This window comes from Sus scrofa, chromosome 13, assembly GCF_000003025.6.
Source record: "Sus scrofa isolate TJ Tabasco breed Duroc chromosome 13, Sscrofa11.1, whole genome shotgun sequence".
Classification (NCBI taxonomy): Eukaryota; Metazoa; Chordata; class Mammalia; order Artiodactyla; family Suidae; genus Sus; species Sus scrofa.
The window spans coordinates 144,387,253-144,407,320 of NC_010455.5; the positions used below are offsets into that span (position 1 = coordinate 144,387,253).

At 39.4% G+C, this 20,068-nt stretch overlaps 1 protein-coding gene across 1 annotated transcript in view; it reads right to left on the minus strand.

Annotated features, from left to right (window-relative positions):
* GAP43 (growth associated protein 43) overlaps positions 1–20,068 on the minus strand; it is a 93,823-nt gene that overhangs the window by 22,939 nt on the left and 50,816 nt on the right. The window contains exon 2 of the mRNA NM_001244335.1: positions 17,276–17,888. Within this exon, the coding sequence (NP_001231264.1) occupies positions 17,276–17,888 (613 nt within the window). The remainder of the gene's footprint in view (positions 1–17,275; positions 17,889–20,068) is intronic.

A 20,068-nucleotide genomic window follows, 5' to 3' on the forward strand; every position in this document is an offset into this window, starting at 1 on the left:
AAAACATGGCCTTAGGAGTGCCCGCTGTGGCGCAAGAGGGATCAGTGGTGTCTTGGGAGTGCTGGGTGGCAGATTCAATCCCCAACCTGGCACAGTGGGTTAAGGATCTGGTGTTGCCAGAGCTGCGGCTTAGGTTGTGACTGCAGCTTGGATCTGATCCCTGGCCCAGGAACTCCGTATACTGCAGGGCAGCCAAAAATGAAAAAAAAAAAAAAAGCCTCAGAATCTCTCACTGGCCTCTCAAGAGGTACTGTTTGGTAGCAAGATGGCCACCACCCACCATGAGTCATGGTATTGTGTTCCCTGAGAGGAGGGTCTGGCTTTCAAAATGTCAGAGGAAAAGGGACTGTTTTCTTGGGCTACTTTGAAAAATTAACTGACAATCTCCTTACAATAGAAAATCTGATTACTGTTTCTGGTTAATGAATTTGGGCATGATGCCAGAGCACACCTGATTGGGGGGACTTTAAATAGCACCAAATGAATACAGCCTGGAGGCGGCTGTGGGCCCAGAATCACAGTCTCCACCCCTACAGTGCAAAGACCAGGACACCATTGTTTCCTGCTGAACTTCTCATCTCCTCCCAGCAGAGGGCACCAGCGTAATTCCGTTCTCAGCCTGGGCGCCAGGGTGGAAGTCTGGAATCACTCTCAGGGAAGAAGAGGCTGCAGGCAAGCGATAGAGTAATGTGATAAGGTTGGAACAGCCTATTGAAACTAGGTTCTATTTTTTTAAGCAATCCTGGAATTATTTTTTTATTGTTCAGACCTTCCAAAATGATTAAAAGCTCAGTTTAAATACTGTTCATTGAAGCCACTTTAACGAAAAGACTAAAAAGTATTTGTAAGTGTTGACTGGGCTTAGTGTGGACACTGTAGAAACAGTCATTTGTGGAGCAAAAATAACTTAATAAAGTAAAAACTTCAACCAACGTCTATTCACACTCTATTAACTACTACACTAAGTGTGAAGTTCTCTGACCACTTGAAAGCTATCAATAGGCAAGTTTAGCATACCCCACCTTCCCCACAATGACACAAGCTACTGGGCCAGTATCTTCCCTAATACTCCATAGTGATGTTCATTTCTTTCCTTTGGACCCTGTGCATCATCCTGACCTCAGAATTCCTTCACTGCAATTACAGACTGCAGCCTGCAAGCTGGCATGCACTTATACTGTCCTTGGCTGGTCCTGGATTTTTTTTTTTTTTAAGACAGTTACTTTTCTTTCTCAACCAGATTGTAACTTCCATGACTACAGATACTCATTTTTATGCATTTATATCCCCCATAGTGCCTAGTGCTATATGGAGATTATGCATATTGATAAATAAATATAGCCTTTGGGACATCTGGTTTATTCCCTCTATTCTGATCTTAACTCATTATGTGACCATGGACAGACCATGCAAACTGAATCTCAGAGCATGTTTCATCTTTCATTAAAATACACAACAATACGCTTGGAGAGTGTTCCAGTACAGTGGATCCTCATCTGTATGTCATGGTCCCAGTTGAATATCTGATGAAAGTCAAGGACGCCAGGATATCATCCATATTCACACACAGTGTACTATGTTGCAAATAATTTCAGGGGATTAAAGGATCCTTCTGAAGACCACTCAGTTTCCAGGTGTAGAAGATTTTTAAGTATTCTTTTAGGTCTAAGTTTGTAAGACTGAAATCCAAGATGTGGTAGTATATAGCTGGTATCTACCTAGAAAGAGTGTATTAGCTATTTCCCTTAAGGGACGCTGACATTTTCTGTTGAATCCCTAGATTGCAGTTTCCCAGGGACCAATTACATGGAGCCTAAATTTATCCTAACATCACTACCTGGTGGCCTTGGCTGACTTCCAAACTCAATCATTACTGATAATGTAAGGACTCTGTAACCTTGCTGAGCTATAAGGTAGGCCAAATAGAAGAGTCTCTGACTCCCAGAAGAGACTACAAATCATTAGGTGTCTCTCTTGCTGGTCATAAAACACATCCTATTTGCCTATTAATTTCCTTTATAAAATCAGAAGCGTAGTGCCAAGGAAAAAAGAAAGTTTCCCAATAGCTTCAGTTGAAAGGAACCAGAAGCAATAGTGACTTTCTATTAGACACTTACTGTGTGTTTCATAAGATACCGCAGTAGGCCCTTTACATATGATCTATTGGCAACTACTAGTTTCAGCAGTGAAGACAGAGCACTATTTCACAGATGACAAAACTGATGTTGAGCTAGTGGCCTAAAGTTGGCTAGAGATCAGGCCTTCGATTCAAACAGGTCCAATTCTAACACCCGTGATCTTTCCCTTGCACTGCAATCCTCCAAGGAAGAGAGCTGACCAAATCCATGGCTGTTGCAATTCTCTGTCTACTGTTGCAGCATCCACTAAGTAATGCATGTTTCTTTTGTTGTACTTTATACTCTTTGAAATAATTTACTTTGAGTCCCCCTGTCCCCCAAGAAAGTGTTTCTTTATTTGCTGGAGGAATCTCTTCCATTAACTATTTTACATACAAAAAGGTGATAGAGGATCCTTGCTTTTGCCATCTCCAATTTGAATATTCGCCCAGAGGATTTTCATATGGGGGGAGGGGATTATGAGAACTACATAGATTATCAGGAAAAATGGTAACACAAAATGATATTCTTTGAAGACCTATTCAATACCTATATACCTATTCTATATCTTTACATGTGTTACATTTTAAATCATCACCACAACTTTGAGGGTAGTGTTATTATCTCCATCTTAACAAATCAGGAAAGCCACACGGTGGAGAACCCAGGAGGATGCAATTCCAAAATTGTTTCCCTACAAGATGTTCTCAGTAAAAGATGTTTCTGAAAGGTGCCTTGGAATCCGCAATGTACTAGGATGAAAATGGGCCTCCACTTAAACTTGTGGGGCAGTAAAAGCTCCCCTTTCCTTTTCCTGCCTGGAAGCCACAGAGGAGGTGTCTCTCACTTTGTTGTGGCTGCGCTGGCTGGGGACTGGTGCTGCAGAAGGTCTGGAACAATAGTGAGCCTGAAGGGAGGGGGGAGCAGGTCTCTCCTTGGGGAGCTGGGCCCCATCTGCCACTTAGATCTGCTCTGAGACAGAAAATCCATTTGCCAGGGAGCCCTTTAGGGCTTGCTATTTGTGAAGTGAAGAATAAAGAGTGCTAAAGAGGGAGGACACCTTACAAACCACATCCTTTTACCAGAGAGGAGGGTGTGCTGGCAGCTGAGCAAGGGGGACCCCCACTGCTCATGCCTTTCCTCCGCTCCCTCATCACTGCCCCTCCAAGTCCTGCTTCTCCTATGCTTCCTGCTTTCTTCTCTTTCTTGTTTCTACCTTCTCCTCTTCCTCTACTTCCTTTCTTATGCTTTCTGCCTCCTCTGATTCTTCTATTTCTGTCCCTCTTCTACTTCTCTTCTCCCCTTTCCTCTCCCATCTTCTGCCCCATTCTTCTCTTCTACTTCCTCTTTCCTCTTTGTTCAGTGAAGCATCCCCATCCACACACCTCACCTGTTCTTCCTAGGGGCCCAAACTCCTTTTCACACTCCGGCCAATTTATGAGCCAAACACCCTCCTCCAGATACATAGTGTTTGGGTGCCTGGGTGATAGGTCATGGAAAAGAGGTTGCTAATTTACATAGTTGATGCGAGTTGCGCTGTAAGCAATGAAGTTGGACTCCAGCCTAAAAAATTTTTGTGAGTCTTCAAATTTGAAAAACAAAATGATTCTTTCTCTTCCACAAGCAGCTAAGGAAAAGAAATGTTTCCATGGGTGAAACTTATATTCTTAGTCCATCAGTGATGTCCTTCGAGGGCTATCTTTGTGTTGGGGTCCATTCTGAGCACAGGGGAAGCTCCGCTAAAGGATGCCCAGTCCCTGCATTCAGGGAACAGAAAGTCTAGTGAGAGACAGATAAGTAAGAATTTTGATAAATAAATGCAGTCACATGAGGCACTGAGAGTGATATGGAGAACACACACTGGGTAATGTGGTAGAACTGATGGGGCTGGCAGGGTGATGCTATCCTGGTCAAATGGTCAGGAAAGTCCTGAGCAAGTAGCATCTGAATGGAGACCTCAGGGCTAAGAGGCAGCTATGGGAAGATGGAGGGAGAAAGCAAGTGCAGTGGCCCTAAGATAGGAACAAGCTGTGTGTGTTCAAGAGATACTAAGAAATGTGGGCTGGCTGGAGAAGGGCAAAGAAGGACAGAGTAGGGCATTCGGTCAGAGAGAGAAGCAGAAGTCAGATCATATGGGGCCTTGCAGGCCATGGTTATAATTGAGATTTCATTCCAAAAATAAGCATTGGAAGGTTTTATGGTGGGTATCTGTATGGATAGGTATAAGTTTGTGGCTTTGTATGAGTGGTCTTCAAGTAGTCTGCTAGAAATGGTAAGTCAAAGCCCCTCCAACCCTAAGCCAAAGATAATCATGCCATTATTGGATCTACTGCTTTTACCCAGCTGGACTGTTTCATGATGTGATATTAATCATTCAAATGACATTTAAGATGTTAATCTATGGAGTTAAACAAGCTGACTCTACTGCACATGGATGTTTCCTTTTTAATCCTTTCTGACAGAGACACAGACAGTTATTATTCACTGTTGCTAAGGAGTGGAGAAAGAAAGGTGACATTTTTTAGAATCCTTGAGACAGATTTTAGGCTTTAGCTTTCTAGAAATCTTATTTTTGTGGATATTTAAAAATTACATAGATGGAATTCCTTAAGTGTTATCTCATCACAGAGAATGTTTTGTTTACACAATTATGTTGCAAATTGGAGCAAAACTAAAAAAATATTATTGCATTATTAGTCTGCTTCTTCTTCGTAAAGACCCAGAAGCTATGGATGTAGTAATTTTATTCAGTCTTGGTTAGTAACCCTGGGTGAGTCACCCACTTCCTTTTCATAACAATTTGCACTATAAATAAATTCATATAGAATTTTAACAGTCTGAACAATTCCTATTTGAATTTGAACAATCAGAATTTAAACAAGTCATCTAATATATCTGGGAAGACGATCTGTTTGAAAAACAAACAAGTTAAGTATAAAGTGGATACCTGAATGAAAAGATAAGTTCTGAATTATGTTTAGCTGAGTTTTTTATTTTTTTTTTTAGTTGAGTTTTAATGATGCCCAAACGCAAATATTTTTGAAATTGGCCTTATGTTTACAACAGTAATTTTCAATTATTATTAGTTAAAATGCCAAAGTTTTATGAAGGTCCAGAAATAGTCAGTGGTGGAAAAGGGGATTGTGGGATGGTGGAGGACCCAAACCCCCAGCCCCTTCCTCCATCCTGACTTCTATAAATCAACCCAATTCCCAGAAACCACTTCTGTCATGCTACTGCCTGGAATTTTAGGGATCCAAGGAAAATGATTCCAAACCCACTGATTTGGTGTTTTAAAACAATGTTTTAGAAAATAAAACTTGGGCTTATTATTTATAAAATAAATTTTGCATGGCTTTAATACTATTTGGAACCAAAACAAAACATAACATAGTTTAATGTATCGACACTATGCCTGGAGGTTACTCAGGCCAATTCTATCTATGACTACACAACTGGACTATTACATGAGGGGAGGGTTTCTTTTGACCTTCTAAGTAATATACACAATCCGCTACTTAATCAGCCTGGCTACAGTTACTCATATACATCATAAAGTCAGCTGCAGTGAGTGAGACCGACTGACAGGTTCACATTTCACCCGACCATTTGGCCATGGGTATCAAGTCAGTAACAGAGAAATTCCTCTATTTGTAGTTTTCAAGCTATACTTCAGAGCCCAGAGAAGGTCCATTTAGAGGGAGGGATAGAAGGCAGAGTAAGAGGAGCTCTGGGGTCTCCAGCCATTGCCATTTCCCCACTACCATTCTCACCCAGAGCAGCTCTGTTTGGGGATTTGATATATATGTTCAAATTCAAATAAGTTTCAAATTCAAGTATTCAAATAAGTTTCATATATATGGGCATATAATGATGCCCAAACTAAAAATTTTGAAACCTTTACTCTTCAAAAATTACTAACCTGATCCTACTTTCTATGAATTCACTGTATTATAATGCTCTGCCTAGAATTAAAGGCATCATTCACACTAAAAATTAGTTATCAGAGGAAAGGAAAGAGACAACCCATTCTCTGCATTAGAAGTTAGAAAAATTAGCCATGGTCACAATTCAATCTGAAGTCTAAATTCACCTTCAAAAAGATAAAAGGCCTTTCAATTCATTAAAAAGATGCCGCTCAGATCACACTTTTGAGGGCAATATATTCATCTATCCCTTCAGTAGTAATTATTACAATTCTAAACTTTAATTTTTTCCCTAATCTTTATAATGAGTGTAACAATGCAGAACAGAAATCACTGCAAATGTTCAAACTAGTTCTCAGGGCATCACTACATATGTATACAAGTATGTGAGTATTATAAATTGATATTTATGTGTTTCTCTACTGATGCATTGTTTGGAAACTGATAATTATGGTTCCAGTATTTTGGTTACAAAAAGTAAAGTTTGTTTGTTTATTTATTTATTTATTTATTTTGCTTTTTAGGGCCAAACCTGTGGCATATGGAAGTTCCCAGGCTAGGGGTCAAATCAGAGCTGCAGCTGCTGGCCTACACCACAGCCATAACAACGTGGGATCCGACCTGTGTCTGTAACCCACACTACAGCTCACAGCAATGCTGGATACTTAACCCACTGAATGAGGCCAGGGATTGAACCCCCATCCTCAGGATACTAGCTGGGTTCATAACCCTCTGAGGCACAACAGGAACTCCAAAAGTAAAGTTTATTAAATTATTGAAATATATAGATTTGGGGTACTATGGAGCTGGCTCCCATGGGCTAACTGTGTGTTGGTGACAAGACGTTGGCAGCCTGGGATCAGCCACAATGGGAGCATTTACAACAAACACTACAAATCAGGGATTTTTCAGTTGGGGGGGGGCTGTTTGTTTTTATTTTTTGTTTTTTGAGAATCAGTTTGTCAGCACATTACTGCAGATATCTGATAAAACCATCCATCATGATTGATTTATGTTTGGGGCTTTTTTAATTTTTATTTTTTACATTGCACACATATCCATATATAGTCACAATCATCATGTACCTCAGGGGAAATGGTCAGACGATGACTAAAACAAATATAGGAAGAGTGGAAGGAGAAATATTATTCGGTCATATCTGAAAGTGTGATAAATGTTCATTCTAACTCACATTTTAAACTGACTCTTTGGTGGAGACTCCTGATGTGATCAATATGTAACTAGAATTCCAGATTAATCTTGAACATCAAAAGCAATTTCTTCACTAGTTGTATGGTATTCTTACAAAAACTTCTCTATCAGGAGGTTAAGAAAATAAGAGAAGGGTTTCTCTTCACAGAAGTTCAAAAGCAATGTGTAATTTGACAACAGCACGAACCTTGTATCCAGACTGCTCTCCACATACTACAAATATAACAGTACATCTTAAATGTCTACTTTTCTGCCATGGTAAAAAGCACACATAAATAGCTAAGCAGAAAGTGATAAGGTTTTGCTTCATTTTTACCCTCTGTTTTTCCTTTTGTAAAAACTGGCTAGGAAAAGGAAAGTGGCTTGTATCTTCCAATAGAAGCCAGGTTCTCCTCTCCACCGACTGGAATTAAGCCACCTACATTAAAGGAAAAGAAAGCAGGAAGACAAACATCTATGACAGCTGCTTCTTTCTCAAAGGATCTGATTACACCAGTGGGGAAGATGCTGCAACCATACTGCTAAACTCTCTGACTTTCTTAAATTGAAGTAGAGACAGTTTCACAAGGAGGAGACCTTTCTGTCATTTTGTCAAATACATGAGAATTGCTTCAGGGGGTGGAGGAGATAGATAAATTAGGAGATTGTGATTAAAATATACACACTACTATATATAACCAACAAGGAACCTACTGTATAGCACAGGGAACTATAGTCAATATATTGAGAATATAAAAAGGACATATCTATCTTCCTATCTATCTATCTAATCTATCTACCTATCTGAATCAATTTATTATAACCTAAAACTAACAAAACATTGTAAATAAATTATATTCCAATGATTTTTTTAAGTAGATGCCAAGATTAAAAAAAAAATAAAAAGAGTTGCTTCAAGTTATAGTTTACATATAGGGAGAAATCCATTCATCCTCCCAGTCCAATGTCCCCTGTGGTCTAGTCTGAAAGGCTACAAGCTATATGCAAATTATGTTTACACTACTGTGGAAAAGGAGAATAGGCAACAGGAGTGGGAAAGTCTATTTTCTGGTCTCTGGCCCAACACTGTTGGTTTGGGAACGTATTAACCATTCATCCTATAGTGGGGCACAGCAGGTTCAGTAGACTCTTAACACCTTGCAAAGATTACTTAAACATGTCAGATGAGGAAAAGGAGCCAAGGAACCTGGCAGATCATTCCTTCCCTGGGTGTACCTGTCACACACTGGCAAGAGCCACACACAGGTCACTCATGGAGTGGAATGAAATTAATCACCTGCTTTCAGAAGGGAGCAGCTTTGGTTTCCTCTTGTTTTCAACATGTTTCTCAACATAATGCAAAATGCTCACCTTGGTCTCTGAAGCCCTAAGTGGTTTGAATTCTGGCTACCTCAGGGATGACGTATGTCCCTGAGTGACAACAAACCTTTCCAGTGAGCTTCTGTATTCAGCTTCCAAAATAAAAGGTTGACATCAGCACACCTTTCTGTTTAAGCAAGTGTCTGCCTCCCATTGTTACTTAGAAACTGCTTCATAATGGGTATTGTAGAGCTCTTTTAGACATTGTAATGATTTTTAAATCCTCTGTCCAACGTTCTTGTTTTATGGAAGGGTAGACTTGCACTCAAAGAACTCAAGTAATTTTTGTGCTCAAAGGTAAAATTAGGTTAAGATTGGAATCCAGTCTTTTAGGTCAGTTTAGAATTTTGTCTATGATAATAACATTGTACATTCATTCTTAACTCATTCATCAAATACTTCTAAACAAAATGTATCATGGAACTTTTCCCACTGAGGATTAATCTTCAAAAGCTACTGCTGAATTATGACTTGAATTAAATTATTTGTATTTGTGTGTTAATTTTAATGAAGGTGGTTTCTCAAGTTTTCAAAATAAAAGATATCTTTTTTTTTTTTAAGATACATCTTGTCCTTCAAGATTCAGCTGAGGTTAACTCTATACCAAGAAGTCTTCTTGGACTCGCTCCCCTATTTAGCCTAAGCAGGGCTTTAATTTTCATCCACTATGAATTTCACCACAGGTAGCCTTAGTCCTAACTCCTGGTTCTCCCCATCTCATTGTAGATTCACAAACACATCTTGATAACACAACCCGCACAGAAAAGAGTTTTACTTTCCATACGTAGCCTCTGAGAGACAGAGAGATGTGCCTGGAGCCAGTCCCCACTTCTTGTTGGTCTGAAGAGTGAAAAACATGTAGTTCATTGTTCTTCCAGATTTTCTCTAATGGCCTGAACTTTTGGGCAGACCTTTCCCTACATATTGAATCTGTGTGTGTATATGTGTGTGTGTGTGTGTTTACATAAGTGTTTGTGAGTTGGCAGAAGAGTATGCTACCGGGAATGGATACAGTGTTTAAGCATATCTAAATTACATTCTTCATTTTTTCATACCCCAAGGTAAAAAGAATATGATTGCAGGGCTATAAAAATGTTTGTCTCCACGTAGAGACACACGCACAAGGGACCATTTAGGTGAACAGTTTATGGTTTCTATTCCAAAATCCAAAATATTATACCAACTCACACTGGGAAAAAACAAAAAACAACCAGCCTCAAGACTTACTTGACTATAGATACATATATGCATCCAGGGAAGAACATTAATATTGAACATGATTCATAAAGAAAAGGGCAAATAGCCCTCTAGGGTACCTACTACAGTTTCCATTTCAAATACAATGGTGTGGGACGACTGTGCTAAAATATTTTATCTTCTACAATCTCCTAATTTGTGATTTGAAGATTGAAAATACATGTGGAAAGTACTGAGTAATCATATCTGACTCATGCATCATCTACACCATTTCTTCTTCAATGTACAATAGATCAATTTCAAACCCTTGGGCCTGTTAGCCAATTTCACTAATGGTCAAAGATCCAATTACTGCAGCTGTAGGGTGAGAAAAAGAATTGGAAGAAAGTTGTATTAGGCCTATTCATATCATTCTTACGTTTTAGTGATGGTTTACTGACAAAATCTTTAAAAAGCTTATCTATCACAATTGTCTGTCAAATGCATCAATTGCTCTATTCAAGAATCCATGGTTTTATATACTCTAGAAGCTCTTTTAATTACTTAAATGAAATAAGATAGGTATTAAAAGTAAATCAATGGTAAATTGTCTAAGTTATAACTATGCCACTCTAGCTGTAGTTTTCCATAAAAAACTATGCGCCTAAAAGCAAAAAGTCTAATTATATCCAAAAACATCACTGTCAACCCCTTATTTTCAACCTCAAGTGTAAGGTGGTTAGAAAATTCCTTTGAGATTTCCTTGCAGTTTCCTTGGCCTCCAGTGTAACCGTAAACTTTCTTAGTGCTCTCTCTTCCTGAAATCTGAGCCCATCTATCCAGACTTCTCTACTATCTGCCCTGTCTCCTATACTCACTATCTAATAGTTTAGAAAATAAGGGATTGCAGGTAAGTGAGAATGGTTGAATAAGAGGCCACATGCCTACTCTTCCAGATGCTCTTTAGTCTACCATTGCACATTTGCCTTTTGAAGCCAGAAGGCAAAGAACACCTAGTCGAATGCACTTACTTGTAGATGTTGGAACTAGGCTCAGAGGGCAAAAGAGGTGGCCTGAAATCATCAGCAGAATCTCAACAAGAACACAGGTCTTTTGATTTTAGGTAATATTTAATCTATTATGCTGAAAATACAGAGTGTTTGTACTATTATACTTTCTACAAGATACTGGATCTATTAAAAACATGATGCTGTCATCATCCTTGGAAAAACAATTTATGGGCAACCTTTTAAATAGGCCTCACAATAAATGATTTGGTCAGAGAGCCAAGCTTTATTCTGTGAGATTAATATCTGGCTAAAGATTTTTTTGAAGAAGGCAATGTTTCAAATTTTCTTCGTAATATGAATTGGTCTGAGGTTCAGTACCTGATTCAGTCATTTTCTTATGGCATAAATTACAAAAGCGACAAAGAGGTCTGGCAAAACTTACACAACCTTTCAAACCTTTCCCTCCTCTTTATGCATTCTGTAAACCATGCTGTCTTGTGAGATCTTCAAGGACTCCAGTCTTGTAGCTTTACACAGCACTGCTGGTTTCCATCTTCCCTTCCTTTTATATGTGGTTATAAAGAGCTTTTCATTTTTTATTTAATGAAGCTATGATTGTGAGAATAAAGTAAGAGTAATGACCACTCAATGATTTCTGGTCCATTAGACTGGATACTCTGCTTTCTCTCTCTGTTTAGTCAAATGGACTATGTAACTCTCCCCACTCTTTGATTCTTCCTTCTCCTCCTTTTACTCTTTTTGGAATCGGCTGTATATGTGTGTGTGTGTGTGTGTAGAGAAAAAAATATTTGATAAATTGCATTAGCATCTGAAAAATACTCTGTATTTTATTTAAGAAATATTGTTTGAGTTTTAGTTCCAAATATAGTTTCACCACTTTAAAATTGGGAGAATTATTTACATGCCTTTCTGTATATTGGCTTCTTTTATATGATAATAGTAGTGATTAAATATGAGCTCTGAAAGAATGGATAAAAAGCCTCAAAATATGAGTTTCTTGACTCTAAAACATCTCTTCTTTTTTCTGCTTAATTTTTTTTTTTTTTTTTTTTTTGGTCTTTTTAGGGCCTCACCCATGGCATATGGAAGTTCCCAGCCTAGGGGTTGAATTGGACCTGTAGCCACAGGCTTATGCCAGGCCACAGCAACGTGGGATCTAAGCCATGTCTGCAACCTATACTGCAGCTCACAGCAACTCCAGATCCTTAACCGACTGAGCATGGCCAGGGATCGAACCTGAGTCCTCATGGATACTATTTGGGTTTGTTACCACTGAGCCATAATGGGAACTCCTCTGCTTAAATTTTTTTTTTTTTTTTTTTTTTGTCCTTTTGTCTTTGTTGTTGTTATTGCTATTTCTTGGGCCGCTTCCGAGGCATATGGAGTTTCCCAAGCTAGGGGTTGAATCGGAGCTGTAGCCACCGGCCTACGCCAGAGCCACAGCAACGCGGGATCCAAGCCGCGTCTGCAACCTACACCACGGCTCACGGCAACGCCGGATTGTTAACCCACTGAGCAAGGGCAGGGACTGAACCTGCAACCTCATGGTTCCTAGTCGGATTCGTTAACCACTGCGCCACTACGGGAACTCCTGCTTAAATTTTTTGTTTGAAGAGATAGTGATTGCTCTATTTGTCCTACCTATTAAGTCCTTTATATTATTTTAATTGTAAATATAAAGGTATCAGGGTCTTTTGGAAAGGCACTTGCCAAAAGTGAGGAACAAAGGTAGAAATAAGAATTTTAAGAGATACTAATTCTAATAAGATAAATCTAGGGTAGGAATTGTGTAGAATACATGAAATTACTTTCATCTGATTGAGTTCTGAAATTTTCAATTTCTAAATTTCAGCTCTCTTGGCATATTTAATGGAGTCAGCAGTATTCCTGCTAAGAACAAGCAATTTTAACTTATCTTTATAGTTCTCTGAGGACTTCTCAAACAGTGCTTGAAGGATTTTGAAACTAAGAACTCAAGACACAAGACCAGTTTAAAATTCCCAATAATTTAGGGGTGATGGAGCTATGAGTAAGTTATAGCCAAGGAATATGGTTAGTTACTGGATACCCATCTATAAATGTGATCACAAATGATTCCCAGGCAAGAGTCTGGAGTAGCCAATGATACAAATGAGGGAGATGTTCTTGGATTAGGACATGATGTTAGGGTTCTTAGACATTCCTCTTGTCTTCATTTCTTCCTGGGTGTTGGGGTTCAGTACAGGACCTCTGCAAACAGGCTGTCAGAGGTCAGCTCTTGGTCTAGCTGCTTGCCAGCTGCTGCTGCTGATTTTGTGCCTCATCCTCTCTAAACCTCATTTCCTCCTCTGTAAAAGGGGAAGGGGAAATTTAGCACTTACACCACAGCATCGCATTGTTCTGATGATTACATGAGACAATTCCCACATAGCACAGGGTCTGACACTTAATAAATGCTATTAAATGCTATTCTATATTTATTACAGAAACTATGCATTTTAAACCTTGACAAAACCTTAAAAACCAACTATCCTAGTCCTTTCTCTTAAAGATGAGCCCAGAGAGAAGCAATGACTTGCTTAACATCCACATCTGATTAGTAAAAATATTGGAGGTTAGAACTCTGGTCTCTTTATTCAAGTCCGACATTCTTCTTCAGCATTATCTTACTGGGCATGCAGGACACAGAATGTCCTAGGACCTGGTTAGTACTTCCCAACAATAATCAGAGTTATCACAACTGCTAAAATAAAGAGGAAATGCAGGAATTGAGATAAAATATAGCACCTTAAAAGAAAGGTACAGAACTGCAAGGCTGAGGTTAAGGTGAGGATTTAGGGGTCTACCAATGCAACCCCCATTCTGTGTCTGTGGGCAGAATATCCACTTGCTTTGCCCCTATTCTCAGAATGTAAAATTAGAAAGGAAAATATTACCAAATGCCATTGGATTGTTGTCAAGAAAACCCAATAAAAATGATCACTCTAGCAATATAAAAGTCCTCCATAAAAGCTTAATAATCAACAGTATTTAAGCAGCGTGCCACTGAGTAACTGACAGGTGCCCATGTTTTATAGACAGTATTTATGGACTTTCACAACCCAAATTTTACCTCTTTATGAGTTGTGTATAAATTTGGGAAGTGGTTGAAACCACATATCAAATCAAAACTGAAACCATGAAAAAGGTAAAGAAACCATGAAAATAAAATGTAGCCAAAATCAGCACACAGGAAATCTAGGGGATCCCAGAGTTACACTTCTTACTAGTATCAGTCAAGTGTCCTATGGCAGCTACCCAGTCAACATCTCTGATTTCTAGCCTCCTGGATGTTACCTTGGTAACATTACATCACTGGATATAGCCAGAGCAGAAATTTTGGAGTCCTTTACTGGGGAAAGTCAACAGATTACCACAGAGAAGAGACATAGGAGAGAATTCTTTCACTGAGTGCCCAATGACACTAACCAGCAGGAGATATTAAAGACATTATCACAAAAGAGGCTTGCAAGTTTTCTCTTCCTGGCTGAAGAGGGGCAGTGTCTTAGAGATGCCATAAAACACTCCTCCTCCTACAAAGGAGCCATCATTGGAAATGCAGGGAAATTTTTTGATCATAGACATATGGAGAGATGGGCAAGTAGGGTGGCAAAGAAGAGACAGGGAGACAGAGCTGGAGGATGTGTAAAAAAAAAAAAAAAAAAAAAGCAGGGGCGGTGGAGGGGGAGACAATTCCAAAGGTCCTAATGCAAATGACATCCTTCTGTAATAAACCCATTAATAGCAAAGGAAGTAAAATAAACAAAATATTTTTAATTCAGAAAGAATTTCCGTTTGTATTAAAGTAGTGATCAGACTGGTCCAAAATTTTGGACCCTCTTACTGACAGCTATTTTTGTCTTAAATCTCTCTTTTGGCTTGTTCTGCTCCCAACCCCACTTCACTTTCTCAGATGGCTCTTTACACCCCTCCAGGCAGCCATAGATCCCTAAAGCAACCCAGGGTGGCCATCCATTCCCAAACATTAGAGCTGGATTGGAAATACTGTGATTTTTAACCTGGATTAGAGAGAAATCCAATGGAAGATAGAGGAAAAAGTAGTACAGGACCCACGGGAATTTGGGCTTGATATGCTGTGATAGATCACCTTGTCACCTCTAGTTTCTGTGATTCCATGAGTCTCACTATCTCTGGGTAATTTGTGCTTGTCATATACAGCAGGTAAGGCTAATATATCAGTCCAGAAAGAAGCTACAAGCAGCATTTCAAGATTCAACCAAGATGACAATAACTACCCAAAGCTCGGAAACAATGTCAAATAAATTGCCCTTTGTGATTACCTTTAAGTTGAACTTCTTCTATATTTTCAATTACCTTTCAATGTATATATTAAACTCAGATTAACTGAGACATTTTTCAAGCAGAAATTGTGCGCTTTAGGACAGAGCACAATCTCTATTTGCTTTCACTGACCAGACACATCTTTAATCAAATAAGTGAATGGAGTTAGCAAGGCTGCAGGAACAACATACAGATGAGTAAACAAATTATTACCTATAAATTAAATTTGTCCACTTTTGATTCATTCATCTTCATTTATTGAGCATGTACTACATAAAATATTTTATTAATTCATTTGAATTATCATAACGAAAATAATAAAATGGAATTTCCTTTAAAACACACTATTTTTAGACTTTTCCTTGACTCAAGCAGTCCTCCTTTCCAAATCATGAAAGGAAAATATACCTAAAATCATATTGTCTTTCTGTCTCCAATTACAACTTCAGAAATCCCAGTTTAAAAAAAAATATGATCTGAGCAATGCCAAATATTTTTTATATTTAAAATCATGGTTAATTTCTAACATTTTTGAAAATTACATAATAAGCAGTCTGTCATATGAAAAGTGATTTCCAGCCCTTATAGCTAAGGCTGGAACTTAAACCTAAAGAAGAGTAGTTAACAAGGTTTGTTTTGCTGAGTGAACTAAAATCAAAGTCTTTCTTATCACAGGCCTTACCTTTTCCAGGGAAATATTCTCATCTTCTTAACCTTAAGGTCTGGCCCTTGGGGCAGGTATGTAGTTAGAATAAAGATTTAAAATAAGTCACTGGTAAAAAGAGGCATGTGTTTTATCTGAAGCTAGAGAATGCTAATAACTATAATAGTTAACATAATCTGGCTTTTTACAGAATTTGGGAGGTAAGATGAAAGAAGTAGACCTGAAAATATCTAGAATAATCTATCATCCTGCAGATCTAATGTGGATAAATTGATATCATGGGAAATGTCCAATACTTACTTTCTCGATTTAATGGTCAGATAGCAAGACACTTCCCAGAGTATTCTCATGGAGTAGGTCTTTCCCCAAGGGCACAGTGTGGTCCAGTCCAAGTTTGGGTCCTTGGGCACATCATGGGTTAAATCACTAAATTCTAAAGGTAAATCCAACCTTCTAAACAGGCACAGAAGCAACTTTATCTTTTAAGTCTGGGGCTGAAAGGTATGCATAGTTCATACTAGGCTAGAGAAAGACCTTGGAGACTATTGGCCTCCTTCACCACTATGTATGAGTTGGGGTGAGGGACAGGTCTAGTCCGGGAGTGAAGTTGTCAAATTTATCTTGCACTGGGAATGCTCTATTCAAATTCTACACAGGCTCTTTGGGCAATAACAGAGGAAAACACTCCAAGTTAGAACTCCAAACCAAATAGAATCCAGTACTTTTTTGTAATCATTGTCAACCCTCAATTATGTATGCATATGGTAGAAAGTAGTGTCTTCAATAATAAAATGATAATTTATGTTTGACTTCACAACATGTTCTATATTTGGGGTTTTTCTTTTGTTTTTGGCAACATCAACAGACTTATTTTCCTAATTAGTTTGACCCCGATTAATGTTACAATTAACATTCTCTGAGCATACATACACATACTCACACTACGCACCAATTGATGGTGGGGAGGATGCCCAGGAACATATTGTGGGATAAGGAAAGGTGGTCTGAGATTATGTTTTTGCCGTCGGCAATTCACAAACTAGATCATCAGAATCAATAGGGAGTTGGCTGCATTTATACCAGGCACTTCCTAGAGCCAAATAATCACATTAGCTAATTCGTAGCCATAAAATATATGTAGCCTCAGTAATTACTTATTAAACTAAGTCTATCCAGCACACAGAATATTTTTTTTAAACCAGGATTACCTCCTTTTACTCTTGATGCCAATCCAATTAACAAGATAATTGCCAGATCTGTCCAGACCCTGCTGCTTGGAGATCTTTGGGAATGTAACTGATCGGGTTATCTCTAGTCTGGCCACTTTGGGAAATTTAGCACAGCTTTCCTTGATTTCCTGAAAACTCCTAGACTTTTCCCCTTTCCCTTGATGGCGCAGGTGGCCTGCCCTTCCCAATAGGCCCCCTGACCCACCCACACTTGGGGTCCGACCCTGACTTCATCGCTCACCTATCTTCTCCTCGGCTTGGCTGCTCTCCGCAGTCTCCGTTGGAGGCTGGGCTGTCGCCTTGGCAGCAGCATCCTCTGCAGCAGGGGTGGTGGCGGCGGCAGCAGCAGCGGTGACAGCAGCAGGCACGTCGGCTTGTTTAGGCTCCTCCTTGGCTGGCGCGTCTTCGGCCTTGGAGGACGGCGAGTTGTCAGTGGAAGCTTTAGTGGCACTTTCTGTCTCAGCAGAGCCTGGCTTCTCCTCGGAGGGGGCAGGAGCCTGGGGGGCTGCCTGCTCAGCGGCAGCGTCGGGGGCGCCCTCCCCCTTCTTCTCCTCGGAAGGAGTGTCGCCAGCTTTGCCGGCCTCCTCAGCCTTGGGGCCAGTGGCTGGGGCCGCTTCAGCGGGAGTGGCACCTTCGCCCTCCTTCTTCTCAGGGCCATCAGCGACGGGCGCTTCATCCTTCTCATTGGCCTCCGCCTCAGCGGCTGGGGCATCACCCTTCTTCTCTCCTTTGAGCTTTTTCCTCGTTATGTGTCCACGGAAGCTAGCCTGAATTTTGGTTGCGGCCTTATGAGCTTTATCTTCTGGTTTGATGCCATCTTGTTCAATCTTTTGGTCCTCATCATTTTTTTCAACCTTTAGGGAGAAAAGCGGTGGGGGGGGGGGGGGGGGAATAGAGCAATGTTTATTTCCTTCAAATCACAGCATTCAACAAATACTGAAAGTCTTTTTTTCCTGTGTCAGGCACCATACTTGGAGTTAAGAAGTCAACAATACCCTGGAAATTCAAACCAAGCCTCCTTTCTTTCCTGATGAAGAATTTAGGAGAAAACACATTATTTTATGGGAAAATTTATGTCCTTTTGGCTTTCCAGAATCACTGGCATTTTTTTTTTTTTATGGCTTTCTTTGTCTAACTCAATCTCTCTCCATTGCCAAACTTAAATCAGCCTTTTTGTGGATGTATTTTGACAGTTAAAGTCACGCCTACCCTAGATTTTCATCAAAGACCTCTGAAAGATATTGGTTTTTCAGGGTTTCTGAGAAGGTCTCTGTGAAAAATTTTATGATTTAAAAAATTGTATGGTTTCTAGATTTCAGGTTTGGTTAGGAAACCAATAAGTTTGGGGCAAAGCATACATTAAAAGTTTAGAAACAAGTTCTATCAGAGCCTTGTACAAAATGCAAATGGGTTCCAGGGTTTTGAGGGATTTGTTGAGAATGCCAGTCCCAAAAATGATGTCTACTTTTTTCTATGTGTGGTTCAACCTCAGTGATGAACATACCAGACCTTTAAAATTTGAATTCAGGAAATGATCATAATTCCTGAATTTTTAAAAAGAGTAGGAAACACTGCTTCTACTTTTGAAAGGGTGGTATACATTCACTAAATCACAATTTCTTATTCCCAGAGCAATTTCAGCTTAAAATTAGTTTTCTATTATCATCAATAGAGCCATCCTAGTACCAAAGGCAAGAGACTAGAATACAAAATTTTTACCATTTGATCATGTTACGGCATAACATAGGCTGCAAATAACTTTTTTTCCACATGGAAATTAAATTGGAGGGTAGGAATAGAAAGTATAGCCATGAAAAGAAATGTCTAGGCAAGTACTCAAAATTCTGGATAGCTCCTTTGTCCACCATGGTGCCCCAATATGGTTACTTATAGTCTCCATATAATCATTATATTAAGTTCAGCTATACAACATAGTGATTCAATATTTGTATACACTGCAAAATAATCACCACAATAAGTCTAGTTAACTTTTATGAACACTGTCTCAGACACTGGGGAAATATAGCAGTGAACAATGTGGCAAATTTCCTTCAAAAGACAATAATTAAAGAATGCTTATCATGAACTAAGACCTGTGCTTGGCCCCAATCTTGACCTTGGCCTGAACTTGACCTTTGCTCTAGTTTAGAATACAAATCACAGCAGGCAAACACAAGTTATGTTTTCCACCTGTCATACCAGCTTTGCCCCAGTGACCCAGATCCTGTTTATCATGACATTGCCCTGCCTGACATTCCTTGGAGAAGCATATGGGCCTGTATTCCTTAAGTCCATCCACATGCTAGTGGGTATACAAAGGTGGTTTTGAAAATAAGCTGCATGTGAGAGTCAAAGCAGGACTGACAAATTTCCAGTAAAATTCAAGGCAAGTTTTTTTCTTTCTTAGTTAACTATTCATGTGCCCATACAAAGAATGAAGGAGTGCATTAAAAGCACTTGGGAGGGGCCTGTCTTGCTCCCTCCTCCCAGTGCCAGGCTGCCACACTGCTCAGTGCTCTGATGCACTCCCACCTTCCCTCTCTCCCGCTGCTCCTGATGACTCCTACTGGATGCACACAGCACAGTCTGGGGCACGGGATCAGCTGTCCCTGCCAGGAGCTCTCTGCTCAGAGATGGAAGCATAACCCTGTTAAATGAACAGTTGTGAATGAAGCATGAAGTCAGGATGTTATTAATTTATTTCACGCAGAAAGCATCATGTCAACATCCAGACTCATCTATTCAGTAACAATACTGAACAATGCTAGGCACCGTAGACACACTAGTGAGCAGACACGAAATTTAACTATCCACATGGGATTCTTTTTAAAATATACTTAAAAAACCTCCATCAACTGCATAATATTTAACAATCAATATTTTCCAGGAATTCAAAGGAGACACCTGACCTTGTACCCATCTTATAAAGTAAGGCCAATAGTCTAAATATGTGAGATATATTTTATATATTATATATAGATGGAGGAAGTCCAGAAAAAGAGCACCCTGGTATTTAAGGCTAAAGAGTCAGTTC